Genomic DNA, 24233 nt, shown 5'->3' with positions numbered 1-24233 from the left:
GAGACATTCGAAAAATAGTCCGTCAGACACCGTCTATATATATACAGGTATACGTTTTACATAGTTAGATTGAGTTATTAAAAATTTGACATACAAAGAGGAATTAGATGACTATTGATAGCTCAAAAAGTAGCTTATGTGCGTAAGAGAATGTTTGTCGGTGACGTTTCATCGGTAGTACAATGCAGAAGAAGATATTAAAGCGACACAAAACATGTGACATTAGGGGAGTAATTTGTCTGTACAACTTATAACATTTATATCATGAAAATTTGGAATTCTGGTTCAAAGTAACATTTCGTTTTCATAAACACAATAGTTGAGGGAAAATACAAACAGAACAAAAACGAGAAAAAGGAAGTATACTGTTGTCTAATGTAAATATACAGGAATACGGTTCTCCAACAAAATTATCTAAGAATATATATATGAATTGAATTACCCTGTTAGCCAACCTCCTGCTTAGCACGGTTTAAAATAATAAAGGGAAGTATCATGGCGTGATTAGGTTCGGTTTATTTGAGCAATAATCTGACCTAACAAAATGATCAGAGCACAGGGTGATCTTTCGTTTTATCGAGCCTTACCCACAAACCCTACAAGTACTGCACCAGGCCTGCCAATATCAATTGATGTCATCTGTAATGTTCATATTTATGATCTCCCCAACGAAATTGCAGGAAAAAACTAGAAATGCTGATTTATAATTTATGCATTTGTAAATTAAGAATCTAGTGAATTTACCCGTGTGATTGTTGTATGAGGACGTCTAAAGAAAAAAAAAAAGTTTGGAAACACAAAACTAAGGAAGATAACTTTTATACAAAAATAGCCAGATATAAGTACTGAGCCGGCGTATCATTGTTTATCATTCTAATTACCAACGCTAAAGCACATTCTTATATAGTTGTAAGGAGACACAACGCCTTTGATAATTACATTTGGCATCAATAGATTCGGCCTGTTTACGCTGTAATCCGGTCTAGTCAGTGTGAGGTACGGATAGTGTGCTGGATGGTATTTTGTGATATATCAGGCCTTAACAATGGTCAGTGCTCTCAAAATGGCAAGCCAAATGTACCAATATCAAAGGATATCTCCGTAAATATATAATGTTGTATAATATTATTAGCATATGTATGTGCATGAAAAGAAAACAAGTTTGACAATAAGAGAGATAACTCGTATACAAATCGCCAGATCAGAACCCGGCATATCATTGTTGATCCTTCTTGTCATTCCATGTATAATAGATTAACAATAAGTTTTTAAAGCATGCAATAGTACTGTGGCACATCGGCTATAGAACAATGAATATAATTTTTTAAGCATCACATTTCCGGTTCCGGTATCGGACCCACATAACAAGTAATAAATGACTTACACTCGTTTTAATCATCGTTTAAAATGTCTTTATCACCAATCCTACATTTTTATCGGATTCACTCAATATCAGGTAGCTCGGGCTGAATATCTTACTACTCTAGTTGGCAGTCGCGGAACCGGGGATATATAATAAAAGTATGAAGGAGTACATTGGGTAATTAACGATAAATAAAATAATTCAGATGATAAATAAATGATATACCAATACAGGGAAGTCCGTTAATTACTCGGTTTGAAGCTCAGTGACATCAATGGGTTCGGCCGGTTTACTCAACAATCCTGACAAAACAGTGTTCAATACGGAAGGAATGCTAATTAATATTGTGCATCATTTGAAACCTTAGCCACACATTCAGCCAATAGTCTTAGCTCACAAAATCTTGGGCCAAACATACCAACTTCAAGTAACAAAATCGGTGAAGTCTAGATTTATAAAACTTCAACTGAAACTCAGATGCTAAATGACAATATATACATTTTGAAAAAGAGGATTGTATCATATAGTCAAGTATATTTACCCGTATAAACATTGTACAAAACATATGCACAAATGAGGACTTGTAATCTTAATATTAAAGGATGAAAAAAAAAACAGTGGCAATAGGGGAGTTAACTCTTATACAAATCGCAAAAAATACGTAAGCCGGCTTTTTAGTTACTTATGTATATCTATCGTTCTGCCTTAATATAGTTATGACAAGACAATTTTAATAACGTTTTATACAGCACATTTAGGTTAAGAGTAGTAGATATGTTTTTTCTCCTTTAAACAAATTTATTCGAGGTGAATAATGGAGCTGCTCTGTTAATCATTAACACATTTCTGTCGGTGTAAATATGAATATAAATATTTATAGCAGCGATTTTCTGGTTCCGGTACTCGAGCCATCATTACTAGTAAACGCTAACCTCACACTTATTACACTCGTCTTCCAGAATGTCACTACATCTTTTGTATATCTCCAATACAACACTATCATTGGAATCGCTCAATAACAAACAGGTAGCTCCGACCTAGTATCTTGCAACACTAGTTGGCGGTCAGTCACGGTGTTCGGTAGAGATACAGAAATAGGGAACAAATTAATTACATAATAATTGTCAGCACATTAATCACTTCGTCCGTACCTGACTTGAGATAAGAAAGTTTTTCTCACCCCTCTAATGGTCTTCATAATATTTACTGTTTCTTTAGGCATCGTACTATTCGATACAATTAGTCGATAATCAAAGTCCGGCTAGACGTAGTGCAACATGTACGACATACATATATATATCAGGTGTTATTCAAACTTATTTAATTCAACATTCTTGGAGATATATTTAGGATTTAGAGCATATAAGGAGATATACAAAACTACATTCGAATAACGTGACCGATTTGGCACAAGCCTTCTTCTCTATAGATAATATGGTCTCGATCGCGGACGTCCCTCACGCTGATTTTACCATTTGTAGTCCAAGCTTTTTATAAGTGTTTGCCTTGTGAGCTGACGTGCATGGTCTCGCAACTTGGTCAAATCTTCATTGGCTTGTAATGCCTCAAAAAATGAATAAATATGAATAATTATAAGCGTACAGTTACATTTATATGCAACAATCATAAATACATTGTTTCAATATTCAAGTTTCAAATTTAGTTTTAGTTTAGATTGTCACTTTTAACAAAACACGTAATTGAAGGAAGAAAGCAATTGATTTGAAAAATATGTATGTGTATATTTTACCATAATCTGAAACATATCGAGCGCTCACTTGTTCAACTTGATAATGTTTATATGATTGAAAGATATCATTTTTTTTCTAGAGGAATTTTATGTGAAAAATGCTTATATGTTCCAGGCATCAATAGTATGTCTTATATGTCTGTTTGAGCATTCTTCAATGGATCGTTTCTCTAAGGTTTTAAAGCCGCCATCAGAGTCATCATCACCTTTTCTAGGAGCAGACCGGATGTGCGCTGGTGTTATAGTGCAATGGACAGAAAAGATGAGAGTGGAAAGGAGAACAGCTGATGAGGACTGGGTACAACAGGACAAGGTTGGGCGGCAGACGACACAGCTGCTGACACCGTCTGAGTGATGGTTGCTTGGTTGTGGTTGGCAACATCTCCAGACTCGAAATTAGGTCTCCTGTGTCTGCCACAAGAGGTTACTTGAAACTCTTTTATCATTTATGCATGCAAAACTGAAGTAAAAAGTCTCAATTGATCGATAACAGTCTACAGATGAATGGAAATGATTTATATTTGGTGACTCCAACTTTACCATCACGATATCTGACATGTCGCAGTCGCCATCCTACATCGTCTGTCTAGTAACAAAATAACAATATTTGTTTCTTTCAGATGTACGCAGAAAAAAGGCTATTTCGTGGATATTTTAATGGTACAATTTAAAAGTTTCAATTAAGATTAAATGCATACCGGTCTTTGTTGGCTTCATATGCGAGAAGTTCCTCTCATTAAAACAGGTTGGTGGTAGACTCAATAAGAGGTCTAGCAAGTACAGTGCGAAACCGACACATTAGTCCTTCACTGCCCTACTGATATTCTCAACAGACAAATAATGAAACTTGTCTCAATCTGAAAAAGAAATGTAATTGAAATGTTTTGTACCTATATCGTTTCTTAAACAAGTATGACTACCGTATACTTTAATCAGCTTTATGTAAATTATGTGACACATCACATCCTGTATAGTAGGCTTTTCAACATCCTCCATCCCTGCAATTATATCAGGATCATCAAATCTGCTGGGAAAGTGACTAGTCCAGACCAATACCATGTCCTCTCCAAATAACTTCCCAATTTACTTAAATATGGTAGGTTTGGTCAACGTATGTGAAATAACATGGACTTTATGCTCCGGACAAACTTCGGTATTAAAATTAAACAAAAGGCCATAACTCTGTATATAGTGAAACACGAGACCTAATTATAATGCAATGCACACCTTCTGTGGGTGATGCAGATATACTTCAAGTTTGATCAAAATATCTTTAACGGTTTAAAATTTACCGGCCGGACAAGAGTTTACTGAAAATGTTGCACTTATTTGGCCTTTGACCTTGAGGTGCAGGTCATAGTGATGCACGCACACCTAAAGTTTAATAAAGATATCTTTAACCGTTTAAAAGTTATGGCCCGGAGAAGTTGCTATTAGTAGAATCAGAAGAAGAAGAAAAAGAACAAGAAGAAGAACCAGTACTAATACAATATGTTTTCCTTCATCCGAAGGGGAGACATAACAATAGGACTTTTACCTGTGAAAAGAAAAGCCCTTATAACAACAAAAGATACTGCAAACTAAAATAAAAAGTATTAGACAAATTATTGTTGAAAATTAAAAATGCAAACATCAACATATACTGCCTCCGGTATACATACATACATGCACGCTAACACAACCCACATGGATGCACGTCCGTAAATGACACTCAGCTGTTGAAAGGACATAAAATAATATACAGCCAAACCTACTGTCTACATTGATTTCTACGTCATGTCGTTGAAGCAATGCAAACATGAATATCCTGGTATACATTTTAAAGACAGTCTTTCTGTTGAATAGTGTTGGTTATCTTTGGTTGTTCTCTACCGGAGAAATTTATGAGTGTTGTTTCTGTCCTCCCCAAAAGTATGTATTAATGTGGTAGCCAAATCGTCGTATCCCCTGATATATTTGACCTAACAAATTACACTTTATAAAACTATCTAGATGTGATGTTTTTGACAAAGTTTCATCACACTTGGTAAACCTAATCGGTCAAGATATCGACCAATAAACAATTATCATAAACTCAACAAAGTTTACTATCGACAATGAACAGAGGGCTATATCATTTAAAAGTTACTTCGACTAACAGTTTCAGATATCCAATTGCTGATAATGTGTGTGCGTGAAGTCTTGGTTCATCCTATCTGAAAAATGTATAAATAATGGGAGACAACTCTACCTTTTTACGGTAATTAAATTTTCACGATTTGCAACCAGTTCAAAACATCGATCGTTTGTTGTTTGACAATTCATGTTATCAGAGACGTACATATGTATAATGTATTGTTTATTTAATTGCACATCGGTATTTATATTACACATTACGAGCAAATCACCGTGATATTGCATACACTACTGAAATGTCATAAATGAGAATGTAATATACTTCCCTTTCAAAATAGATATTATTTTCTACATATCTTCAAAAAAAATGCGTTATTTTAAGTACTTCTACATAAAAAAGTCAAACGTGTTTATCCACGGAATAAATGATCCGTTCGTATTGGTCTAGGGTTCTGAACATTGTTCATAAAATTAACATGTTTTATAGGGATATGATATTGCTAATATGATTCATTCTTTTGAACACAAGTGAAATCCTATACTAATACATCGATATATAGCTTTAATACATCATATTTGATGTACTAAACGCACGGCACGTTTATCCTCAATAGTTGCCGATTTCACGATTGACTATGTTACATTGATGGAAACAATATACAACACGTTATAACACCGGTCTTCTTGAGACAGCTGTTATAAACACGTACGGCTCATTGCCTAGGTGATGACGTACACCAATATCGCTGTCCTTCCCTTATCGTGTCCTACACATAATACGATTATCACAGAATTCGACCTTAAATTACCAATTAGTACCACAATACTCAGCGCGTATATGTTTAAGCGGTACTTTAAATTTAGCGCTATTCGCATTTTTAATGTTTTGGTCAAGCAAATTGAAGTTCCTTTATATTTTTGCTTTGCATATTATGCGAGTCCGCCGATTCATCAATGTGATTGTCTGTTAAAATGAGGAGTGTACACCGAGAAAAGTTCGCCCCAGTTTAATTTTTCGCCTTTTCGCTTTAATGAGGGCGAGTTTGTAATTACAGCAAATTAAAACAGGGCAATATATTTTTTATCGAAAAAGCTTACCGGTATTCATTACTCAGGATACGGTTTAAATTAATAGTAGAAAATATTGTTTAAGATTGTCAATATTGGTACAATATTTGCGTCAAGTGTATACACCTTCTTTGTGAGAGAAACATGATTGAGTTATAACAGATACCTAACATAGCAAGTTAAAAAAAATGCATGTTTCATAATATTAATATGTGTCAGAAATCTAAAGATACATTTCTATTAAAATGATTTTTATGCAAATGAATAAAAACGCAAATGAAAATATTTCATGAAACGTTCTATTAGTTTAATAATAATGTATTCAAATAACATGCTTTAATAAAACCACTAGTGTATGTCAAAAGGTTACCAATTATCCTTTTAAGTTAATGTTTATTGTATCATCTACCTGAAATAGCTTGGCTTTAAGTGCCATAACATATGATTTTTTTTTATTTCTACTGAAACTAATAGGTTTTAATATGTTGATTAAATTAGTGGATAAATACAAAAGAGATTACCAATGTGTTGGCTTTATTATTTATTATAGTTCTTTTATGTCGTTTTTTCTTGATTTCGTTTTCCCCATTGTTGTTTTTCATGGAGTGATTAATGGTTACTTAGGATATTTAACTGTTTACCCTCGGATACTATATTTATTCCACGAGTGAAAAAATCCGTTTTTGTTTGCCATACGTGTGAAATATATATGGTATCAAACGAAAAACCATACAATGTGTACAGAACTACCTACAACGACGAAAACGTTACCGCATCAAAAACGCTGGGGTCATTATAGCTAATTTTTGGCGCCATATGATGATATGCCTAATAACAACATTCATTTAACATTATCTACACTGAAAATCTTTGTCTTTGAATGACGTGAATAAAGAGTACTTTTCTGAATGGCCAAAATGTTATATTTGTCATTCCGATACTGCATAACAGAAAATGTACGTGTAGTTTCTTTCGTGGTATGAAGCTTTCAAATTATTTCGTTGGTACAAGCTTTCGTGGTTCTATGACACTTTCCTAGGATGTGGTTGAGTAAAGTTCTTTTCATTTATACGAAGTAGAATCTACAACATTTTCAGTCTGAACGTATTCCATCTTTGTTATTTTACTATTGTATTGTACAGAAAATAGCAATATTGTTATAGATGATTTAATATATAAAATGTATATATAAAGGCATCACATCTCTCTGAATAACATATTATAAACCATTTTTTTGACTTGAACAAATATGATACCCTATTGACAAAACCACATCAAACAACTCGCTTGATTTTGGCCAATTAAATAGCAGTAAATTATGCCCAGCTTGTTCGCCATTTACAAGCAAACTATAAGTTTAAGATCAATACATCACTAAGAAATCAACAAAAACTCTTGCAGGAAAGTGAAAACCTTGCGTTATGAGAAAAATATGAGATATTTTATATCGATTATTGTTACAAAGTTAGTTCATACAGAGACATAGGGTAGTCAATAATATGATGTGTATTTGTGTTTAAACGTAAACGGGATAAACTATGTGCTGCACTGCTTAGGTACGCTTACATTACCACACCTGTTAAACATCAAAGCACTGACTTCACATCACATTGTGGTTTTGAAGTACATTAAGGATTATGTCTTAAATAACATTTATTTGATACGGTATACCATAGACATAATGTGGCATGAACATGTGCTAACTACAAAAGGTGTGTCAAATCCTTCGCCACATGTTACTGTTGGGCATGTTGATTGGCTGCAGAGCAACTTTTTTTCTGTATAAAAAAGCAACTGTAGAAGACCTTTTGCGTAGCATTCACTGTTAGTTGAGATGCCACACCAACTACCATCCATGGGGTTTTGTATCTTCATCTGCGCTCTCTCACTGATTGCGCCATCATGTAAGTATGATCCTAATCTACTGAAATATTTTAGTATATGATATTTCAGTGACAATTCTAAAATATATACATTATTTTTGTACTTGTCTGTTTGTATATACACTATAATTCAGTACTGATGGAAACACTACTTTAAAAATCAATGGTACATGAAACAAAAAACGTTATTTGCTTTAAACGTTGTGCTAAATTTTGCTTTTGCTTTTTTAAAGTATATACTTATAGTTTTGTATGCAAGATAGTGTCCGTGCGCCAATTTATCAAAGTGCTAATCTGTTCAAATTCCATAATACGTGAAAATTCTTGTCCGCTAAAATAGGTGCTTTTATAGTAAAAATAAGAAAATATCTGTTTACTGTTTACATTTTGTCCATCATAACGTGCAGTAATTTCATATGCGAATTTATTGTTTTGCTTTGCAACGCAATTATCACACATCATTCATTGCCATGCAATGCATTGTCATGCTGCTTTTACAGCTAAATTGGATCAGAATATGATACAGAGTTATAGAACTTATTGTTGAATATGTTTTAAGATGATAATAAATTATATTCAACGTCAAGAAGCAGTTAGCTTCTATAGATTGTTTTAAAAGGGGACTACATTTATCTATATATTTGCTTATCATGGTTTAATTTTCATATGATTTCTTTTGATGATTTCCTGTGACAAAAGGTAGACTAAATTGATGCAACATATTTTCATATTTATAATAATATAAGGTAAACGTAGCAGCTTTAGTTTTATCACAGGAAAACAATATATATTATATTAAAACTGTTCCAGTTTATTTTTTTCTAAAAAAGAATAAAAATAACTCCTTGTATCATATCATTAGTGGCCGGAGACTATGCTCCTCCTCCGCAACCAGAGGGCTATGCTCCACCGTCAGCAGGTTATTTACCTCCCGCAGGAACAAAGACGAAGTGTTGTGATAATGCCATCCTAATAAATGGACGATGTGTTTGTAAACCTAACTACTCCGGTGCTAGTACACATCCATGTGACAGTAAGTCATATTTATATGTTTCGATAGTAACAAGTGTTTGCACTTGATACTGTTTCAGAATGCTTTCCTTTTATCAAAATACTATTGAAACAATTAGGTATAAGTTGACATAAACAAATATGTTCCTTTTTCATAATTATATGTCTGATCACTATTTTTACAAAATGCTGTTACATATATTGTTACTGTTTAAAAAAGAAATATATCAAAATGCAAAATGTTTTATTTGTGTTATGTTTGAAATATTTGTCTTTTCATCTTATGGTGATATAATCTGATTTTATATTATAATTTGTTGTCATTAGTTAAAGCAGTGTTATTTTTTTTCTAGTTTCCATATTATGAATTTCTTTATACGTTGGCAACTTCTATTTTCAGAACCATGTTGGGATAAATGTGGACGAAATACATACTGCAATGTGAAAACATTCCAATGTAATTGCAAAACTGGTTTCATTGGTAGTCCTTACACCGATTGCCATCGTAAGTACACTTAAGCTTGTATTACAAAAGTATCCTAAATATTTGTCAGACAGGTGTTAATTGAATTTTCTGTTTATTTTAAAAAAAAATGTGTATAAGAGTATACGTTAATGCACTACTTTCCCTTGCAGTTCCTTGTTATGGAAAATGTGTGGACAATGCCACCTGCAATAAAGATACCAACAAATGTGTGTGTAACACAGGACTCGTGGGAAATGGTGCAGTGTTATGTCACAGTAAGTTTAACTTTTGATACGAGAAGGTCTTCAACTTTATCGAAGTATATATCACTGCATGTAGACTATATTTGATTGATTTTTGTTATCATACTCCACTCCTCTAAATAAATGTTAATGACTTCTGTTCTCATATACATCCTACATCGATCAGTTTTAATGTGTGGCATATGTTCCATAACAAATACATGTTGCAATTTCATATACGTAATTAATAAGCACTTTACGAACATTTTTCTCGCGATGAACCCCATTTTTCTTTCCTTATGTTTTATATCTTTGACGTTGTTTTATAGAACCGAGCGTCGTCGTACTCACAAAAACTGTCTATACTATTTCTGAAAGCGTGGGTCAATTACAAGTTGAGGTCCTGCGAAAGGGAAGTAGTGTAGGCGTATTAACTGTGACATACGCAACCACAGATTTGACGGCTACCTATGGCGTCGATTACTCTGGCAATAAAGGTGTGGTGGTCTTTGGCAACGGCGAGAACACAAAATACATCACCTTTTACATTATTTCCGATAAGGTAAAGTATTAAGCTATCCGTTTTAAACAATGAAAGGAAATGTAACGCTCATTTGATAAGCTATTGGATTATTTATCAATGGTTATAAAAAACGGAACAATTAGATAATGTGAAATTTTATGTCACCAAGTCTGCAGTGTAATGCATTTTCAAATCTTATTCGGCCTACTGTATGAAAAGTTCATAACAACTAGAGACAAGTAAAGAAAAGTTTTCAGTCTAAACAGTTAAATGGTTGTATAGGAGTTGATACATAACGGACAAAAATACATTTTTTTTATCTCACCAGAAATATGAACAGGCCGAAAAGTTTAAAGTTACGCTGTTGTCAGTTAGTATTGGAGGCATTCTGGGAACCCCGATCGAGGCTGTGATCACAATTACAAACGACGACAGTAAGGCATTTTTCATACATATAGTAGTATACTTGACAAAGCAAATTTGCATGCAAATATGTGGTTTCAAATTTTCGGTAAATCAGTTTTTGTATCGTAACAAGGGCGATTTTTTGTGTGAAATATTTTGTTTTATTTATGTGAAATCATTTGTTTTCTACAGAACCATGTGGATCATGCGGACCTTATTCCCACTGTGATGTTCCGTCCCAAAAGTGTGTCTGTGATGACGGATATATTCTAGATCCCTATCATGGCTATCACGGAGGATGTGTCAGTAAGTTTTCATTTTCCTCAGTGAATTCCTAGTAGGACCTTTTACCAATTATAATTGCTATGTTTTCACAAAAAGGATAGATTGCTAGGCCTTTGTGCATTCTTTTGTTTCTTCCAAATGATCAATGATCAATACATTTCTTTTCTAACCATGTACGTTTAAGCACTCTAAACTTAGGATAATCCATTTCGCCGAGGGTCTAACTTCATTATGGTTTTCGAAAATAAAGACTAGGTAAAAAATCGGTTCGGTTTTTCCATCCTCAAACAATGTTGAAAAACATTATGTAAGGAAAAGCAGTTGTAAAGTTTTGACTACACTGAATGTAATACACAATAAATGATGGACGATGAAACAAAATTGTTTTAAGAGCTGGCAAACACATGCATCAATGCTCCAATGATGTTTTAATGTGTAACCTGTTAACTAGAACAACAATGAAAACCCGATTGCAAGAGAGCTGTAAGGGCAGCTGTATATATAAGTTTAAATTCTGTTTAATTACAGAACCATGTGGCGGACGCTGTTGTACTAATGCATACTGCAATAAACAAGACAATAGATGCTACTGTAACAAAGGATTCTATGGAGTACCAACAGTTAAATGTTACAGTAAGTTAAAATATTTAATGATATGTTCAAAAGAGATAAATTTCCCTGTCCCTTCGCTAAGACTCGAACCAAGGACTAATATTTTCCCGATCGGTGCTCTATCGATTTAGCTAGAAGAAAATCCGTTAACCTGAGTAAGTAACAAGCGTCTTGGTGCTTCAACGCTATGACAATTCTACCAGAAATTAAACATGTGCAGTAGGTAGCCCCTGTCATGCTACCATAACATTGTATGCAAGCATAAAATGATCGTTCTTCCTTATCTAATCGAGTTGGATAATCAATTGATATTTCTTTCATTTAAAGTGTCTTCATGTAGTTATTACTTTGTTCAAAGTTCTTCCTTGTTAATCGATTTTGTCTTTGATATCCGATTTTGATAAACTTTTCGTATGTTCTTGATCTTTTCTCTTCATTGACAGAGCCCTGTAAGGACGCATGCAAAATCAATTCTTACTGTGGAAAGTACAACAAGTGTTACTGTAATAAAGGATTTTACGGAAATCCATATGATGGATGCCATCGTAAGTACTTGTTGAATGTAGTTGAGAATCAGGTAATGTTTTCTTGTCTCGCAGTTTTGAATTGTTGTTAAGGTATCATATTAAAAAAGATATAATTTTGTATTTTGTTTTAGAAATTTTAGTTATTTTGTTGCATGTGTAAACTATTGCTAATTTATTTAGGGTGACATTCAGTTATGCTAAATATATCACAGAAATATGATCAGAAGCGTTATGTTGCTTTCATTTCATCAAATAAAATGATTGCCTGTTACGGCCTTTTCATGTTCACAGCACCATGTCACGGTCATTGTAAAATCAATGCCAGATGCGATATCCCCTCCCAAAAATGTGCTTGTAATGATGGATTCTACGGCGACCCATACAAAATCTGTGACAGTAAGTGTGAATATAATTTCTACATTTGACCATATTTTTGTTACAATGTATGCAAATTCAGATTCAACTGTTTACTTGCGTACACAATTAAAAAATCCACTCAAGAGTTTTGTAAATTTTAAGATATATCTTTACGATTCTGACACACATATACCTTTGTGGCAATATATATTCAATATGTCTTATTAAGGTCAACAATAAAAAAAACATTTACATTAGTCAAATTTGACTTTTGTTTTTACATCATGCATGTCAAGTATTCAATAAAACATTGATATCCTTATAAGTAAACTTGAATTATTTTTACAGAACCTGGTGTGGTTGTGATTGCAAGTCCTACCTACTCTGTAGTAGAAAATGTTGGTGTTGTCGTCATAACGGTGACCCGAACAGGATCCACTTATGCCGCTGTTACTGTTAAATGGGAGAGCCGCGACATCACAGCTCTTCAAGGCAGTGATTATATTGGCAAATATGGATATATCTATTTTGCTAGCGGACAGACATCCGAAACCATCAGCATCGAAATCACCGTCGACTTGGTAATTTTATAGTTTGTTAAATTGTTTGCTATAAATATTTGATTGTACTAACAAATAATACAAATGATGTGTTGGAATCAAAGAACACATAAGAAATACGCGAAACGTATGTTTACATATATATGCATCTTTCATTTTGCCAATAATTATGTATAAATTATATCAATAATAATAAGAAACAATATTAAAGACGCTAGATTCATTGATGATAAAAACCATGTTCATTAAATTGCACAAATAAATTGAAATTTATATGATACGGCTATTATTCACCAAGAACTAACCTAGTTTTACACCTTTGTAGAAATGCGTAATATACATATGTGTTCGTTATGCATTGTGAACATTGATCGTGTGCTATCAAGCAGCAGAAACAACATATATACTTTATATATAGATCTACGAAAAGGACGAGACCTTCTCTGTGTCCCTGACTCATGTCACTGCGGGTGCAGTACTTGGTAATATTTTCCAGACAATTGTTACGATCAAGAATGATGACCGTAAGTCGCTTTAAATTTTGTTTCTAACATTTAGGTACTTTCCGATAATGTACTTTTAAGCAATGCCGATGTTCCTCATGCTTAATATATAAATATAAAAAAGCAGTATATGTTTCGGAAATGTCCTATATCACAAACCTAAACGTAAACAGAATTGTTTTTAAATATGACCGTAAATGAATTGACTTTTTTCTGGTTTACTGTACGACTTACTTAAATAGTTAAGTATGAGCTAGCTTTCAATCGTTGTTGTGATTATATATAATTATTTCCTTTCTAAGAGTACTTGTTTATAACTATAGTTATTATTTTTCAATGATCTGCTGTTATCTACAAGGTTTTGCAGTAATTATTTAAAACATTTAATCACTATTTGCAAAATACGCTAGGATTGCATGGTGGAAAGATGACATTTTCATGTAAGTTGATCGGTGTAAAAAGATAAAATTTTAAATAAATAAAAGTCAGAGAAATCAATTCGAAAGAAGGAATACTTGGAGATATGTTCATATTTCTATATTACACTTCCCACTTTCGTGTTCACAGCTCCTTGTGGCGGACCATGCAAGCCATTCTCTCGATGTGACGTTCCTAGCCAGAGATGTGTGTGCATCAAAGGGTACATACCAAATTCCTATGGAGGTTGTTCACGTACGTCATTATGTTACAATATATGTCAAAGAATAGGAAAAAACTAATGCTTTTATGCAATGGTGATATATCTTACATTTTTATCTCATGTCAAAACCCCGAGTAAAACAATCACATCTGCATCTTACGAGTTAAAAGTAATTTAAAGCTATAGATTTTACCCGTACTAATATGATGTAATAGAAGTGACCAGATTTTAAAACCTGATATAGACAATATAAAAGGACATGATATGTATTAGGAGTAAAATATGTTTGATTTTGACACTACAAATTGTCATTTAAAAATATTATGTTGTTATCTTGCTGCAGTAAAACTAGATAGGTATTGCCCTGACCTGAAGGTACAACCCTTGATCAAACAACACTTATGTCACGTGGGCACACATCGCTATACATAGGAACAAGTATGACCTAACTGCAATAGCAACACTGTATGCAATAATTGTAATAGTGTGCTATTTTATTGATTAAAGTGCCGTGATATATGTAACGTTTTTTTTATGGTTACAGTGCCTTGCGGGGGAAAATGTTGTGCCAATGCTTATTGCGATGCTACTGACAACAGGTGTAAATGTAGAACTGGGTATATCGGTATAGGAACATGGAAATGCAGCAGTAAGTGTTTCTAAGCCTTTGTAAGCTTGTATTTATCGTCATGTTTTATCATCGACAAAAGTAGAAATATAAGGTGTTACGAAACAAGATATTTATAAAGAGTCATTTGTGCCTTATCACTACATTGTCCTTTTTTCCATATTAATCATAACCGTCGTAATAATAATTGGCGAGTTAATAGATATTTTATTTTATAACGTATTAGAAATGCGACAAAACAAAACAAATATACATTAAATATATATATATATTCTTCAGACTAGGAGTCTGAAGAATCTCCTAGAAGAAATGAAAGTACTAAAGACTCGTTGTTAAGAATTTTTCTTTTTATAATATACATATATATGAGACAAATTGTGATAATTGTTATGTTGAAATTCATCTCAATTTATTTCTAGTTTCAAAAAGTAACGCATATGTATAACTATCTTTGTATTAAAAGAAAAAACACACTTTGCTCAACAGAACCTTGTGATGCTGCCTGTAAAAGCTACGCTTATTGCGCCAAAGATAATAGGTGTTATTGTAGTAAAGGATACTACGGAAGTCCATACAAAGGATGTCATTGTAAGTATATTTGTTAAAATAAATTAAGGTTTAGTTCAATTCTGTTAAATTAAGATAAAGGACTGTGTAAAAAATGAATAATAACATATATATACTTATGTGTATGATTTAGCCTGTTGGTCTTCTTTAAAATGCTTGCTTGTCAATATTCAAGGAGGGAAATATAGCGGACTATTTTCGGTAAGTTAACTTCTATTGTTATAATCTAAAAAAGCTACTGCCATATACATGACTGACAAACGTGATACTGTTATTCCATCAGCGATTGTTAAGTTTAAAGTGATAATGACAACGTACTTTTGTTTCCTTATCTTTTTGTATATTCTACAGTGCCGTGCTATAATCTATGCAAAGCCAACACCGCATGTGATCTCTCGAACCATAGATGTTACTGTAAACGTGGTTATTACGGTAACCCACTCAAGGGATGTTCAAGTAGGTACACAATGAGTTCACGAACATATTGCAGCCTCCCAAAACACACACGTATACACTACACGCATGCATCTTTCACACAGGGTAGGCCGTCCTTAAATGACCATAGCTGTTGATAGGATGATAAACAATACTTAACCAAAACAAACCAAAGTACCCAGTGACTGAGTAATGTTAAGATATAAATAATTAAGATTAAATGCGCCATGATGTATTCTATTGTTCAGCTTTATTTGCATTGGATTAAGCGCGATTTAATGTTTTTTTTATTTCTTTAACTTACCACCAGAAAGCTCTATTCTTTACATCTTTATTTATGATATGTAAAGGTTAATAATTTTACTCCTCGATACAATATATGCAAGCTATTTATTGTTTTGATGCTCGATGATGTCTTTTTTATAACCACTTGTACCTTACATTTTCAGCTCCAGGGTCTTTTTCGTTTACCAAATCTGTCTACACTGTGAAGGAAAATGTCGGACTCGTCCACGTAACTATCCACAGGAAAGGATCGAGTTCACAGGGCGTCTCTGTTTATTGGAAAACTGTAGAGGGAAGCGCGAAACGCGTGTCCGACTTTGGTGACACAGGTGGTATACTCTACTTCGCAAGCGGTGAAATTGAAAAGACCATCACGATTCATATCCTCGACGATAAGGTAACATAGCTTCGAATGACACGTTCGTACATATCTTGCATGTTACAATCGTTCTTCGTTTAAGTGTGTTAATAGAAATGAAATTATGTAAAGAGAAAGTTGATGCTTTAGACAAATATTGTTGTCAATTTCTTTTTTGTCTCTCCTTTTTCGGTATTTAGGTGTCAAAAGCATTCATCTTATACGAAATGCCATTTTTCATTAAATTGTAATATGACTATATTCAGGTTTACGTGACTCCTCTTATTCAGGTTTACGAGACAGAGGAGTCATTCACTGTTTCTCTGACATTGGTAAGCGCAGGAGGTGTTCTAGGACAAGTGGTGACAGCAACCATTACTATCCAGGATGATGACGGTATGTAGGAGGTATCATATGTACCTATAATAAAACATTGTTAGAACTGTACTTTCAAATCCTCATAATAAGCAAAATTATGAAAAATGATAACTTCGTTTAAGTTTATATCTACCTATTTCATTAATTCCAATTTAGGATTTGTTCTCACTACGATATTGTCTTGCTAAATATATATACACCTTAACACTCAGGTATGTCATTGGTTTTTGCAGATACTTGCGGTGGACCATGTGGACATTATGCCCACTGTGATTTACGCATTCATAAGTGTGTTTGTGACAAGGGCTACTTGTTGGATTCCTATCATGGAGGATGTGTTCGTACGTATCACTTCACAGAAATGTAAAAATATTGACAATCGAAGGTTTAGATATATGTACTATAGCGCCAGTAAAAACTTGAAAAATGGTTAGTAGAAATTTTAAATCAAACCACTATTTTGTCAAAATGATAAAAAAAAATCCTTTGCAACTTAAACAATTTAATGCTATTCATTACAGCGCCATGTGGTGGAAGATGCTGTAATAACGCATACTGCGACAGGGGTGATAATACATGTAAATGTAAACCAGGATACCTTGGACTCGGAACTGTGGCCTGTTATAGTAAGTTGTCTGCGAAGCAATAAAGGAATTGTAGATTTAATCACCGCTGACAACAGACAATTGAGCGATTGTTACTGATATATTAATTAATGTTTATAGTGGTATCTTTTTGCAATCGACAAAAGACTTTCGAATTATGTAGTTTTTGGAAAGATTATAATTTATTATTTTTGCTTTGTCATCTATTTATATCAGTTTTGTCTCGGAAACATTATCTGCAAACAACATGCAATAATTCTGTATATTTTCAAGTTATCTTCAGAAGTAGTAAATCGATGGCAGAAATGTGTCACTATAGATAAACACGGAAGAATTTGTAGCATGTTCTATTGTATAAATGAAGCTTTTGTTAGGCCTAAATAATGATTTCATTTTCGATATATTTCATAAAGTCATTAGCGATAGTATTCCCCAAGTGCTTGTTGACAATCTTTAATACCAATTTTACAGAACCATGTCAAGGCGCATGCGTAATAAATGCTGAATGTGGACCTGATAATAAGTGTTGCTGTAAGAAAGGTTACTATGGAAACCCGTACGTAGAATGTACACGTAAGTGGGATTAAATTTATTATTAAGATTACATTATACTACAATTATCCGCTATTTAATTAAATAAATAATGAATTAAAATACAGAATTCGTCAATGTTTTTATCTAACATGCTGATATTGCAATAGGAACACCAACAGATGTTTATATTTAAGAAAGACAAATGGTTGTTTGTAATAGAGTTTAGAGCTATTTAGTTTACTGTTAATGTAAACATTCTTGGAGGGACATAATGTTAAGTTTGATACTATTTTCCAAATGAATGGGAATCTTGACTTTAGATTGTACAATCAATTTGTATACTATCATACAATAGTTGTTGTCCATTTTTGCCATCAAACATGACCTTAACATCCATCTCTTAACAATTAAGTAAACCACTTTCTACGCTGTTATTGGCAAGATAGTCTATATACATTTGATTTTGCTATAGCACTTTTAAAATGTCTGTAAAATTTCTCATACGAAAATATGTAAATCTCATAAAAGCTCAGAGTATAATGCTAATCTTGGATGATTGTGTTTTCATAAATGTATAAATGTGTGCTTTTTGTGATTTTATAGTACCATGTAGGGCTCAGTGTAAGAGAAATGCTCGATGTGACATCTCGTCCCAGCGATGCGAATGTGCTCATGGATTCTACGGGGACCCAACAGTTGGATGTGACAGTAAGACATTTAATATATTCTTTCAGTAAGCAATAATTTTTCATTCAACGAAAATAATTATCATCGTTTAAAAATCACATGAAGAGCAATCATGTAGTGATACGTACACGTTTTTGTTTTATAGAAGCAAGTACATTTGTCTTCGCGAAACCCAGTTACCAAGTCAACGAAGACGCGGGTACCATAACAGTGACAGTAAACAGGATTGGATCAACATATGGGTCTATATCTGTGAGTTGGGTAACAAAAGATTTATCCGCCGGCCACCCTCATGACTTTTTGAACAGCTACGGAGTGTTATTCTTCGCTCATGGCGTTGAGTCACGGACCATCACAATTTATCTCTTTGTCGATAAGGTAAATATAACAGACCTTATATTATCCAGATTAAAAATATTTTACGGACAATCAATCACTTCTTAATTCTTTTTAAATGGTAATAAACAGTGTTTTGTTAAATAATACCGGATAGAAATGTCCAAACGTATGAATAAAATAAAATCATAATATTATTAACTTATTAGAATCAGCATGATGGAATCAATCAACACAAACATTAAATGCCATACATTTCTTTAAATAAGCATCTATGCGACTATGAGGACAACCTTTTGTTTTCATGAAATCAATAAAAGTTTACATAATTTGGTAGTTTATGAATCGTTTTAGGTATATGAACAAGACGAGAATTTCCAGATAGTTTTGACAAAAGTGACGCCTGGAGGTGTGCTTGGAGGTTTGACAGCAACAACTGTTACTATTTTAAACGACGACAGTAAGTGTCATATTTTACTTTTCTTTCCCGATAATTTGTACGTTTACTTGAAAGTAAACAGGCAATGTTACTTATAAAACATTTATTCAAACATACAGGATAAATGCGTTGATGCATAACATAAGTAAGGTCGGAAAATGAACCGACATACAAACGCACGTATGTATATACCGTATGCATATCAGCTCTTTCAAAATTACTAGCGTTGGATGTTTCGGGGAACTTTGAAAAAGCTAGTGGGGTTTATAATTCAAATTAAAAATAATGGAAAATCATTTGATTGAAAACTAATGTATAAAAATAAACAAAACAAATTGTTTCTTATGCATAAAAGCAACGGACAGCAAATCGTTTACTGTCTAACAGATATATTATGCTATTGTAAGCTTTTATAAAATGTAAAAAATACACGAAATAATAAAAATGTAAGAAGAATTTCAGGAAATACAATCGTTTAGTTGAAACTTTCGTTAAGTAAATTAAACTGCATATTTTCAAAAGAAATTTGATACCATCAAACCGGTAATGAATATTGATGTTTGTTTTATTCACAGAGCCATGTGGAGGACCTTGTGGAATAAACGCTTACTGCGACAAACCAACACAGAAATGTGTATGTAACAAAGGTTTCATTCTGTGGCATGGAGTATGTGGCCGTGAGTATCTCTGTACTTGTTTTAGATAAAATGATAGTGGAAATACCAATAGCACTCAATGATGTTTCCCGAATATCTACCATGCCTATACCAAGACCAAATACCTAGTTCTCTACATTTTGTATTACGAATCTTTTAAACTGTCTTATTAATATGATTAATGTTATCATTAACGCTGAGTTCTTGGTATGATGTCAATTTAGTATATTATCTATAGTTCCATGTGGTGGAAAATGTTGCGCCAATGCATACTGTAGCACCAAGGACAACCAATGCTACTGTAACAGAGGCTACATCGGAACCCCAACACAGAAATGTTACAGTGAGTAAATATTATGTCCGTTAAGGATATCTTCCATAGCACGAAAATAAGGATAGAAAATGATAACAATTAATTTCTCTTGTCCTACAAAATCTAATATTTAAATATTATTATTTTATAAATCATTTGCTCCATTAAAAAGTTCGCATTAATTATTCAGTGTTTATTATTTGACACTGTCAACACAAAAGCATTTTCTAACCGTTTAACGAGGCATTTTAATAAAATATGTTGCACACGTTAATTTTGCAACCTAATTGATTGTCTTATCAGCCAACCAGTGCTAGTTACCTTCATTGCTTATACAACGAAATAAGTAAGAAGTTGAAAATGAATAGGTTTTAATGAATTGTAGATCGATAAAGGACATGTTTTAAAACGATTCTGAATATTACAGACACAATGACGTCACAGTTGTTAGATTCTCATAAAATCATATATTAAACTTAAACTGTTTTGTCTTACAGTTCCATGTAATAGAGCCTGTAAAGATTATGCCTTCTGTGGGAAAGATAACAAGTGTCATTGCAAGACGGGTTATTACGGAAATCCCTACCAGACTTGTCATCGTAAGTATACGTGTGTAATAAGAATATTGTTGGCTATGATATCGTTGGTATTACCAATATATACTTATGTGCATGTTATTCCATCAATATATAATATATATTTCTATTATTAGTTATAACGAAATTATTGTCCAATGAAGGCATTTGATCATATCAAGCCGATGTATGTTTGAAATGTATTACTTTGATTCATAAACGCTATCACAAGGAGACAAACACGAACATATCGCAGCCTCCCAAAATACACACACATACACTACACGCATGCATCTTGCACACAGGGGAGGCCGTCCTTAAATGACCTTAGCTGTTAATAGGACGTTAAACAAAATCAAACAAACAAACAAACAATCATAAACACTGGGAAATGTTGAAGTAATGCACTCCTTTGTCAAATGCAAACATTATTTTAAATGTATAACACAACTACAATATCAAGGAGAAAAATAACATGGATTGTGATCTCTGTTAGACCAACTTTTTCTATTGTTAACACAACAGTACCTTGCCACGGCCAGTGTAAGCAGAACTCAAAATGTAACACTACTACCCATCAGTGTGTTTGCCTTCCGGGATTCTTTGGTGACGGGAAGGTCGGATGTACGAGTAAGTGTTCAACCATGTTCATTATTTTCTTTGTCCATTGAGTCAGATATATTCCTTTTTATCATATATTACGTTTGTTTTTCCAATACCATGAGATTATCAGTTAATACATTGCAGTAAGATTTTGCGATTTCATTATTTGCAGAGCCAAGCGTGTTTATTATCGCCCAGTCAAGCTATGCTGTAAAAGAAAGCGTAAATGTACTAGTTGTAAACGTGAATAGAATTGGCTCTAGTTCTGGATCAGTGAAGGTTACCTGGAAAACTACGGACTTGACCGCCGAAAGTGGCCACGACTACGTTAACACCGGAGGAGTTCTTTACTTTGGAGACAAGGAAACCTCTAAGGATATTTCCATTCACATTATTGACGACAAAGTGAGCAAATTAAAATTAACATATTCGAACGTATGAATGAATGAAATAGGCAACAACTTTATCATTTGATCAAAATAACATGTTACGACATAAATTGTGTAATAAAAGTTAATTAAAAAGTAACGCTTGTTGAAGGAACGCAATAATTGTCAAGAACATTTCAAAGACCTAAAAAATCAACAAGTTTTATATAACGTGGTTTGTTTTCTTTGTTAGTTTCACGAGGCTGACGAACAGTTTGTGATCACTCTTACTGAAGTGACACAGGGAGGAGTAATTGGACTTCAGTACAAAGCGACGGTCACCATTGAGAATGATGATGGTATGTCATGAAGATATGTAACAAATAATTAGTTATAAATTGATAAGTTATGAGATGATTATGGTATATGTTGTATGGATTTTGGTTTGAATAATGTGTTTACATTTGGTAAACATAATTAATGAGATAGCCATTATACATGTTTTGCTTTGATTAGAAAATGTTCATTTAAGTCACAATATCATTGTATATGATATGTGATACTTGTAATGCAATCGTAGCTTTGTTTATGTGAAACAAATGACATTTAGGTATGCTGTCAAACACTTTCCTCCTAAATATTGTAAAAATATAGAATGGAGCAGCAGCTTAATAATCTTCAATATTATTTAATAGGGTAACATAATACACAAAAAAATATCACTTTCTCGAGTATTTTAAATGTGTGTACAGATTGTTGTAAAGAAAAATTCTCAATTCTTACTGTAACCATTATCGACAAAACAATAAAAAAATCCTGTAAGAAGGGCATTTTTTGAGGTTGAAGAGTAAAATCTGATCGTATGTTTAGAAACATATACTCAGACCGGCAATAAAATATATATTATATTTAATGCATAGTACCATGCGGAGGACCTTGCGGAATTAATGCTTTCTGCGACAAACCATCACAGAAATGTCTTTGTCTCAAAGGATTCGTTAAGTGGAATGGAGTATGTGACCGTGAGTATTTTCGTACTTGATTACAAAAGATTGATATTTGTGTTATTTTTTTCATTTATCCCATAATCAACAGATAAGTACATAAAATGTTTGATTATTTATCATGTATCTACTACTTTAAACTATTTGTTACATGTATATGAAGTTGTATTGCACAACATGTTTTATTCAATGAATATTTACCAAAACAAAAATCTTCTTACAAGAAAATAATTATTAACATCTATCTATACAAGAAATTAGACATTTCAAATACAATATAAAGAACTATCTTAGTGTTTGAAATATGAATCACTTACGCTTGTATATAATATTGAAACGACGGATTATGAATCATATTACAATATAGATTCTGTAACGCAGGTACATTTCAGTTAAAAAAAATGTAAATGTATTATGCTGTTGAAAGATATAGACATATATAATCAAAACCATCTTCATTAACTTGAATTTTACCCAGATCCGTGTGGTGGACATTGCCCGGCCTACCCACACTCTCACTGTAACTACAAGACTAACAAATGTGAGTGTGACGACAACTACTCAGGTGATGCCTACCACGGAGGATGTATATGCACTAGTGGAGGACATACCGGAGGATATGGGGAAACTCAAACCGGTGGCGATTATGGAAGTACTGGCGGAGGTGGCGGTTACGAAGCTGCGCCCGACAGTGGATATTAAACTCCATAGATAACATTTACTTTGTCAAAAAAATGAAAAATAAAATAATCATTACTAACTTATTGCATTATAACTAGTGTCTATTTGATATTTTGATAAGTAAACAAGTTCACTTGAATTCTTCTGAGCAAACAAACGCCATTGCATTGTTGAAACCATTACATATACATGTACAGTTGTGGGATCGCACAACGTTACACGGTGTGCGTACGATGTGTGCACGGCGTGTGAACGGTGTGTGCACGATGGGCGAACGATAAAAAGCTGGAAGATCATTGCTTGCGCACATGTGTGCGCACGATGGACGAACGTTGTGCGATTACAGTCGTGGTTGATTTAAATTGAGGAATGCCTTAACAATTATACGGTTTCGTGTTTATGCATATAAACTTGATTTTTACGTATGTTTCTATATTCTAGCTGCATCTATAAACTTATTTTTCTGTCTAT

General features: G+C 33.3%; 1 protein-coding gene across 1 annotated transcript; it reads left to right on the top strand.

Moving 5' to 3' along the window:
* Positions 1-8119: 8119 nt before the first annotated feature.
* On the top strand, positions 8120-23851 carry LOC110457098. Its single transcript, XM_021508198.1, has 32 exons — positions 8120-8200; positions 9042-9212; positions 9591-9695; positions 9827-9931; positions 10228-10460; positions 10750-10855; positions 11019-11132; positions 11640-11744; positions 12167-12268; positions 12542-12646; positions 12956-13188; positions 13586-13691; positions 14238-14342; positions 14855-14959; positions 15425-15526; positions 15857-15961; positions 16390-16622; positions 16874-16979; positions 17195-17302; positions 17483-17587; positions 18038-18139; positions 18704-18808; positions 18933-19165; positions 19478-19583; positions 20138-20239; positions 20457-20561; positions 21029-21130; positions 21632-21736; positions 21882-22114; positions 22331-22436; positions 22998-23099; positions 23560-23851. The coding sequence occupies exons 1-32, from the start codon at positions 8131-8133 to the stop codon at positions 23781-23783; spliced, it is 4149 nt and encodes a 1382-aa protein (XP_021363873.1). The 5' UTR covers positions 8120-8130; the 3' UTR covers positions 23784-23851.
* The last annotated feature ends 382 nt before the right edge of the window (positions 23852-24233 follow it).

This window comes from Mizuhopecten yessoensis, unplaced genomic scaffold (assembly GCF_002113885.1).
Source record: "Mizuhopecten yessoensis strain PY_sf001 unplaced genomic scaffold, ASM211388v2 scaffold9023, whole genome shotgun sequence".
Lineage (NCBI taxonomy): Eukaryota > Metazoa > Mollusca > Bivalvia > Pectinida > Pectinidae > Mizuhopecten > Mizuhopecten yessoensis.
The sequence above is the reverse complement of the archived record's forward strand: the minus strand, read 5'-3'. Positions and strand labels throughout refer to the sequence as shown.

Bases quoted from the DNA above. Each gene is read 5' to 3' on its own strand.
- LOC110457098 (XM_021508198.1), top strand. From the start codon at position 8,131: ATGCCACACCAACTACCATCCATGGGGTTTTGTATCTTCATCTGCGCT. The intron at 9,213-9,590 runs GTAAGTCATATT...TTCTATTTTCAG, and splicing joins TAGTACACATCCATGTGACA to AACCATGTTGGGATAAATGT. The intron at 11,745-12,166 runs GTAAGTTAAAAT...CTTCATTGACAG, and splicing joins ACCAACAGTTAAATGTTACA to AGCCCTGTAAGGACGCATGC.